Source organism: Tachypleus tridentatus, chromosome 13 (assembly GCF_004210375.1).
Source record: "Tachypleus tridentatus isolate NWPU-2018 chromosome 13, ASM421037v1, whole genome shotgun sequence".
Classification (NCBI taxonomy): Eukaryota; Metazoa; Arthropoda; class Merostomata; order Xiphosura; family Limulidae; genus Tachypleus; species Tachypleus tridentatus.
Genome location: NC_134837.1, coordinates 20,269,265 through 20,277,893, shown reverse-complemented (window position 1 = coordinate 20,277,893; position 8,629 = coordinate 20,269,265). Strand labels below are relative to the sequence as shown.

At 33.2% G+C, this 8,629-nt stretch overlaps 2 protein-coding genes across 3 annotated transcripts in view; both read right to left on the bottom strand.

Moving 5' to 3' along the window:
* The window catches only part of LOC143239052 (gamma-tubulin complex component 4-like), a 403,661-nt gene that overhangs the window by 221,458 nt on the left and 173,574 nt on the right, over positions 1-8,629 (bottom strand). The gene's annotated exons all lie outside the window — the stretch shown is intronic.
* The window catches only part of LOC143239784 (structural maintenance of chromosomes protein 5-like), a 33,614-nt gene continuing 30,433 nt past the window's right edge, over positions 5,449-8,629 (bottom strand). Inside the window, exons 6-8 of the mRNA XM_076481293.1 lie at positions 7,057-7,111; positions 5,977-6,130; positions 5,449-5,509 (exon numbers count right to left, since the gene is read on the bottom strand). Coding sequence (XP_076337408.1) covers positions 5,449-5,509; positions 5,977-6,130; positions 7,057-7,111 — 270 coding nt within the window. The remainder of the gene's footprint in view (positions 5,510-5,976; positions 6,131-7,056; positions 7,112-8,629) is intronic.

Sequence of the window (8,629 nt, the reverse complement as noted above, 5' to 3'; positions counted from 1 at the left end):
CAGTGTTAAAGGGTTAAGAATATTTTTTTATTTAGTATTTTTACTTTTTTATTTTATTTAGTATTATCACAAATTAAACAAAAAAAAGCTTTAAAAAATGATCAAAACAAATTAAGTAAGTTAACTGTTCATTTTATATCTGTCCCAGTAATTATATACCCATTAGTTTTATTAAAGTGGTGAAAAAAATATCCTGAGAGTCTGATTTAAAAGATGCTTTACACAGTCATTTAACAAATTTAAAATATTTTTGAACAGTTAATGAGATTCCACATAATAATCTTTATGACATTCTTTAAAGAGGTTACTGCTTATGTAGATAAGGATAAGGGTGAGGATTTGATATATATAGATTTTCATAAATCATTTTAAAGGTACCACACAAAGGTTTATTAAAAGAATTATTCCTACAGATGTGAAAGATAAATTAGATCATAGACAGAAAAGTGACTAGAGGAAAGAAAACAAATGGGTTGTTATAAATGGAATACAGTCAGATTAGATTAATGTAATAAGTATGGTACTACAGAGTTCAGTGTAGGACCTTTGTTCCTTTTATTTATGATTTATAAATGAGTTAAATGTGCTGATTATATTCATGTTTTAAGTGTTACTGGCTGTGAGTAGGATGCTGCTGCTTTACATACAAATTTAGATCATCAGTGAGTTAGGCAAATAAATAGCACATGGCTTTGACTGTAACAAATAGTTGATGCATGTGATTTACCATAATTTGAATTATATATATAATTTTGATAGCAATAACCTTAACAATATTATGGAAGTAAAGAATCTCAACATTCTGGTTGATCAGTCTCTTAAGCCATCCAAGCAGCATTCTATCACTTATAACAAGATAAAAGAATTTCAGATTGTATCTACTGAAGTTCTGAATACAAGACTTAACAGGGTATAATTTCATTGTACAGGTCACCTGTTATGCTAAATTTGGAGTCTTGTGTTCAGTTTTGGTCTCTAAGAAGGACACTGAAGCATTGAAAAGAAATAAAAAAACAGGCCTATTAAGATAAGATGAAAAGGTTGTCACATAAAGCCAAGTTAAGATCTCTCAAATAATTTCTTGAAAAGGAAAAAGATAAAAGGGACCTGATTGAGGCATTTACAATTGTTAAGGAGCTGATAGAGTTGATGCACTGTCTTCTTTTGTAATTAATGGTAAAACTACTTCAACTGCAAATATTATTTTTCTAACAGAGCAATTGACCTTTGAAATGCACTGCCTTCAAATGTAATGGAAGCAGTAAATTTAGAGTAGACTTAAATAAATATTTGAATCAGGCATGCCAATGACATTTATGAAAAAGAGGAAAAGGTATATAGTCTGGCGCCACAGCGCTGGCAGCCTGACTAGGGATCAGGGGCATGCCCCACCAATTTAAAAAATGGATGCTATTTGGTGTGATTTGGTGCAATCTGGGACATAATTTCTTTATGTTTTTTGACATTGCAATGTTGGAAAAGTACACAATATATATCATATAAAATAACAAAAGGAAATTAAAAGACTAAATCAAACTAATAAAACTATAACTTTCATTTACAGTTTTTTAGATTGATTTATTCTTTCATTTGATTCGAAGATATATCAAAATACTTAAAATTAACAAATAAAATAAAAAAGTAAATAAATGAAATTTAAGATTGTTTATTTGCTATTTATTCAGTTTAATTTTTTCTAAATCAAAATATATTAGTAATATGAGTTAATAAAGCCAAAATAACTCAGTAAATATTTCAAATACAAATCATTTCATTATTATCCTTTTTGTCATCAATAACATCATCATCATCAACTACTGGTATGCTGCCAATTAAATGTTTTACAGTCATTGCCAATAACTACTTCTCTGCTGCATATATTCCATACAATTTTCAAATCACATAAAATTACTCTTTTGACTAATCATGACTACCTACAGTTCAAATTGTTCATCTATGCAATCTTGTCATTATACTACTGGTACCTCAATGTCAGTGAATTTTCCATTCTTTCACAAATTGACAACAAAACTAAAACAGCATATGAAGGAAAGCTATGACATTGCTTAAAAATTCAACTACTGATATGGTTCAATATTAAACTACTGATATCAGTGATATGCCTCAGAAATTAAATTTTGTACAGTCACTGACATCAACAACTACTGCTCTGCTGCATGTATTCCATTAAAATTTCAAATTACTTAAAATTACTCTACATGACTACCTACAGTAAAACTTGTTCATCTATACAATCTTGTATTACTGGCTGGTACCTCAATATCAGTATATTTTTCATTCTTTCACAATACAAACTGAAACAGCAAATCAAGGAAAGCTTTGACATTGCTTCAAAATAAAATTAATGATATGCTTTAAAATAAACCACTGGCACTATGCTGCGCAGATAATAATAAAATGTTTTCAGTCACTGATATCAACTTCTGCTCTGCTGCATAAATTACAGTCAAATTTCAAATCACTTAATTTCCTTTAATCAATCTTGGCTACTTTCCTCTTTTTTGAGACAAGGGTTTCCAGTGCTCTCTTCGAGCTTTTTCTCTCCTTCTCTCTCTGAATGGGAATCTCTGTGCCTCTGTGGCTTTCTGGACTTTTCTTTAGACAAGGTGCCTGGGCCAGATTTCCAGAAACCATAGGCCTCAAGCCTTTCTGCCCTTTTCTTCTGATTCTCCCTCAGCTTTGAGGTATACTTTGAAGCTGCTGATCTAATGTCCTTACACATTTTCTTGTCTACAGGATCAAAATGAACATCTTTCCTTTTAAACATTTCAATCGCTGTTGTTTCTTTGGAGTAGAGAATATTTTATCGTTTGGGATGCACATGATACCAGACCAAGACCTGCTTGACAACAGACTGCCTCCAAGATGGTGGTCAGATTTTTTTTTTTTTAAACATTGAAAAATACGATTTCTCCTCAAAACCACCTACCGGCCCCAAAATCGCTCATATTTACTCCCTCGAATTTACACGATTGGGTGATGTTGGCGTTTGAAAACCAATCGCGTTTCAGCGAAAAATGGCACATGTGTTGAATACTAAGGACTAGTTTTCTTTTATTATTTTGTTACTGCTGAATAGTTTAGTTTTGTAAATGGAACAGCCAAGACAAATCAACAGGTATCTTGTTCTTAAATGTTATGTTGCTTTAATATTATAAATTTTCCCTGAAATGTTTGAATTTAAACTTCTGCTTCTTTATTGGTCACATATTAGTTGAAAAAATAAATATATAATACTGCCAGAAAAATCCTTAAGTCTTTCCTGAATGAAACCTTTCACACATGTAATTTGTGCAGCTGGCCCCAGCATAGCCCAGCAGTTAGTGCAATGGCATGTTGTTGTGTCCAGTTACCCAAGTTATATGTGTACAAAGTTAACCTGTGATGGACTGGCATACTGTCTAAAAAGATTGTGCCATCACTCTTATCTGCTTTTGCAATTGAAACTGGAGTTCAACACCAGCTTCTATATGTCAGCAAGGTATAAGATGGATTTAACTTTGTACTGGTACTAGATTTTGTAAAAGTTATATACTGGTTGAGCATGGTAGTTGAAAATGAGACAGTATTACACAAATGATTCCAAATTACAAAAAAAACTACCTCTAATACACAGATTGCTGAAAATATTACTGGGACTTCTGATGAGGAACTGATAACTGTATTGTGTGTATATAAAAATTTCAGCTAACAATGCTAGTAAAACTTAAAACAACAGGAAAGGGGATACTAATATAACTAAAAATAAGAATTTTAAAATTATTACAAAGAAACAAAATGTTTGTCATTACTTCAGTTCTCAAGGACTTCATCCAACAAACTGGTTTAATTTTTAAAGTAAACAGTTAAAGCTACAAAATGTGTCGAGTGAACAATAAAGAGTGAAAGTGCACTGATAAGACTTCTGAAACATCTGGAGGATGGTACTGTTGAAAAACATGGTGTCAGCTTACGGTTGTATGAACATACACTGTACCTAACAATATCACGATAGCTATGCCACTGCAAATCTTTTCTCAAGTCTGTTGGCACAAAGTTGAGTTGACCATTACTATACCTCAAACAGTTTTGAGTAAATGAGTACCTACATTCATTATTAAAGGTATAGTTTTGGTATTTTCAGGAATACTCAGAGATTTTGGTAAGTTTATTTTCACTAAGTTTTAAGTAATTTTAACTTGTTAATAAAAGGCTTAGGGGACTAACTGAATTATATTTAGTAAGTACAAGGTTTCAAGCTTGTTGAGCTTTTCATCACATGACAAATAATTTCATATCACATTTTTCCTTTAAAAAAAAACTATTTTAATAAGTGAACTCTCTTTTTTTTTAAACTAAGGCGGTAAGAATGTCATCTCACATTTTACACAAAATTCTCATTTTCTACTTTAATATTTGAAAGATGACTGTATTTTTATTGAATAGTCTGTGCATGAAGTCTGACAAAACATATGCAAAATAGTTTGTGCAGCTTAATTATCTGTCATTGCAACACCATTACTATATCATATTAAAATAATAATGGTGTATTTGTTGTTTTAACTTAATATTAATGTCACAGCAAACTGAATTCAAGATATTCATAATGACAACACTAAAGCTAATTTTGCAAATGCTGACATCTTTACACTAAACCAATGCATACACAACATGAACTTGAATGGTATATTATTCCATTAATTTTACTTATCTTTATATCTGAAATCATTGCAAAAATTAGAATACTTACTTTACATCAAAGTAACAGTATGAAAAGTTCTTTATTCATTTCAATTTTGTTTGTACCATGCCATAAACTGAACATACAGCCTCCAACAACTCCAGATGCTAAACTCTAAGCAAAAAGGCAGCATATTACACTAAACCAAAGCTAACAGAGGATCTACGTTAAATGAATGCATATATATTATAATGTAATTTGACTATTTATACATTGTGTCTAAGCATTGACAATGAAATGTTTTAAACATACATATAATAAAACAATGTTCTGGGACAACAAGAGATCTATTAGTCTATCTCAGCTGTCCCATTCTCTAAACTAAATTATTAGATAAATAAATTTAACAAAACAAATCTTAAAGTCAGCCCTTATCATTCATTTAGTTATCAAACTTTCTCTTAAACTCATTTAAATTTAGTCTCCACAACATCTGAAGGCAACCCTTTTCAGAGGCCAACCTCTGCCAGAAAATAAAACTGCCTTAGCTGAAGATGACTCCTACCCTTCCCAAATTTATATTTGTGTCCCATAATCTTACTATTTTAAATGTTAAAAGAATGAAAAATGTGATGCATTGCATACTATTATCAATTTCCTTTACAATCTTGAACACCTCACCAAATCCTTTAAGTTTTTCTTTTCCATGAGAGAATAATATCAGATTTTAATTTCTCCTTGTATGGCAATCCTACTCTGAACAATTTCTAGCAATTCAATGATGCCATGACAAATTTGTCTATTTGAAGTCTGGCATTTCTCAATGCTCTAAAAGTCAAAACACAAAATGTTCAACATTTCTTAAAATTGATTCTCTAACATTGTCTCTATAAAAGGAATTCCCTACTGCTCAAACCAAAAGCTCTCCATGTAAATGCTTTTGCCACTATAGGCCCACAAATGTATGACAGTGCAATAAATATTAGTAATCCCTCCAAGGATATTTTATAAAAATCTTTGCTTTATTACACTGATGGATGTCATGTAGCATTCACATATCAACCAACAGGAATATCACTGTTGCATTTTGTCACTGTGTGGGGCCTGGCCTTTTTATCAAAACAATTTGTTACTGTATGTGGCCTGGTGTTTTTGTCAAAACATTTTGTTACCATGTGGGATCTGGTGTTTTTGTAAAACATTTTGTTGCTGCTCATCTTCCTGCATCCTCAACACTGGGATTTATTACATCCAAATTTTTTCTATCGTTCCCAATCTCCAGTATTCCTACTCACATTGGTGCTGCAGCTGGGATTACTGTGATCAGCAATGAGCTAGGCAAAATGGATGGCACAGTTGGAGCACCTGCAGGTGCTTTACATAAGTAAAGCATCTGGAACTTCTGAGGATTGTCCAGGACTGTTGCTTCTTCTACAACCTCTTCTGTGTCTGAATAGCTGTTTTGGGGGTTATGCCACTTTCTTCACTTTCACTTGAAGAAACATGTTTCACAAACCAACAACTTATCACTTCTGTGATCACTTACATTCTCAGTAACAGAATTATTTTTTTGACAAAGCTGTAAAAATCTCAATCACTTACTAAGCAGAAATTCATCTTTTTTTGGGTCAGTTTTGAGTTTTTGAGTCTCTGTGAATATCTCAAATTGACAAATAAGTAGATACTTCTCCTAGGAATTGATAAAATTAAAAACTGGAGAGTCATGGAACTTCCAGAGAATCATAAAGACTGTAAAGTTTTATTTAGTAGCTTATACTATTCAAACATTAAAGATATGTTACATTTGGTGCAAAAAACAGTTATTTTTGGTTTAATGAAAGTTACTATCTACAGTTATCAGGTGTAACAACAGATAACTGTGTAGCTATACCATTTTCATTAATCACATATATGTTAGAAAAGCAACCCATAGAACACTAACATAAGAAAATGAAAAAATGTCATACATACAAATGAGACATATAGATAACATATCTGGAATAACTACTTTACTACAAGTTCCTCCACAGCTTCCACCCTAATATAAAATTTAATAACAGAACTCCAAACAATTAAGCATCTTGTTGTTTTATGATGTCCAGTTTATCCTAAATGACAGCAAACTTGTACCAGAACAGTATCACGAGTCTTTGCAAGAAACCAGCACTTTTACATTACCACTAACATCACCCACTAGAAGTTAAATGTGTGTCCATTTTTAGTCAACTAAAAGTCAAGCTTAGCACAGTAATATGATCCAGTCTGCCTCTATGTGCTCTTTTGGAACACCCCATTTCTAAAGAGCCTGCTACAACCAAGATAAAGTCTATTGTGTTAGTTGTTGCTTGTGTGAAATTGGTTTGATGACAGCTCACCTGACTCTGTAACACTTGCCACAGAGTTTGATCCTATGAAAAAGAGGTCAGGGACCTTGGAGACGAAGGAAGCAAAATTAGTAATACAAGTATTCACCCCTCTTTATAATATAGTGGATGTGGTAAATAGAGATACAATGGGTAATAGAAAATCCTTGGAAGAGAGCCAGATCATCAAACTAATGTGATGTAAAAGAGCCAAGCCTAAAAAAGTGCTATGGTTTGTACATCTGAATGAAGTTGGTTTAACCTTCTCACAACACAATATTGCCCATATATTGTCATTTCCAACTTATAACTTAAGCCCCAATGCCATGTAAAGGATCACATAACCTCCATGCATGAAGCTTGAGCTTTGGAATGGATGGGTGTAAGATGTCTGATTGTGGCTGCCTCAACAGAGATGGTTAAAGAGGAAGAGGTGAGTACTACACACCACAGAAGTGGAAAGCAGGATTGAGCAGGCCATTCTAATGTTACCAACAGAAGGTAACAAGGGCTAAAACAAACCATTTCTAGATCACTGGGTAACAGACATAGTGGTAAATAGGTATTTTAGTGCAATCCAGTCCAGTCCTGACTGAACACTTCTATTTCCATTGCTCAAGGATAAGGTACCAGAAACCCAAATGCCAATAGTCGAGTGTTCCAACAAATGGCCAATCCATCAGTCATCAGTGTTCTAAATCAGTGCAAACCCAACAGAGAACCTCTCCACAAAGCAACCATATGATCTCACACCAAATTCATTAGTCCCAGAACATGGCAAGTTAATAGTATGATATGATGGTTGAGGACCCAGTAATGAAGATCTAAAGTTCAAAACAGAGATACAGACTAAATGTTCCCTTGACAGGAAATGAAAGACACTGCTGTGGAATTGTCAGTGTGAAGCATGGTGCCTATGCACTAAAGCAACTTAAGACCTTTAGATGTTACTTTTTCACAGTAAGAAATTTTAAAACAATGAGTCTCATCTACCATCCATAGACCCTATTATTCCCAAATATTGAGATATGCACCTCATCCCTGAAGAAAGGCATCCATGTAAAGATGGATCTCATGACAAGTTGGTCGTTGAATAACAATTTTTATAGAAATGATCCACTCTAACCACCACTCGAGATCAAAGATGTTGATCATGAATAGGAAATCCTGGAAATCCAGAGGAATGATGTTCATGATCCATTTGTTGCATTTAGACCATTGAATAGATCTCATGCACTTGTTCAAAACAACTGAGGATTTGAGAGATTCCCACATCTTCAAAAGAGAAAGAACCATCCATGCAATGGGAGAAGGAGACTTGAGTAAGAGTCATACTGTGTGTTCAATAGTGTGAAGCCAGATAGGAGTTGGCTGAGCCCAAATGGGATGTATGTTGAAAAAAAAGACACCCAGTTGGACGATATATTGAACTGTAGTAAGGACAGATTTCTCAGCTCTAATTGCTTTGAAAAACAGAAGCTGTATGTGATGTTCTGCTAAATGATAAAATGATACCAATAGTAACCAGTTGTCCATGTAATGGTGTGTGCACAGGGTCAGGGAATGAAAATAACAAGAAAAGACT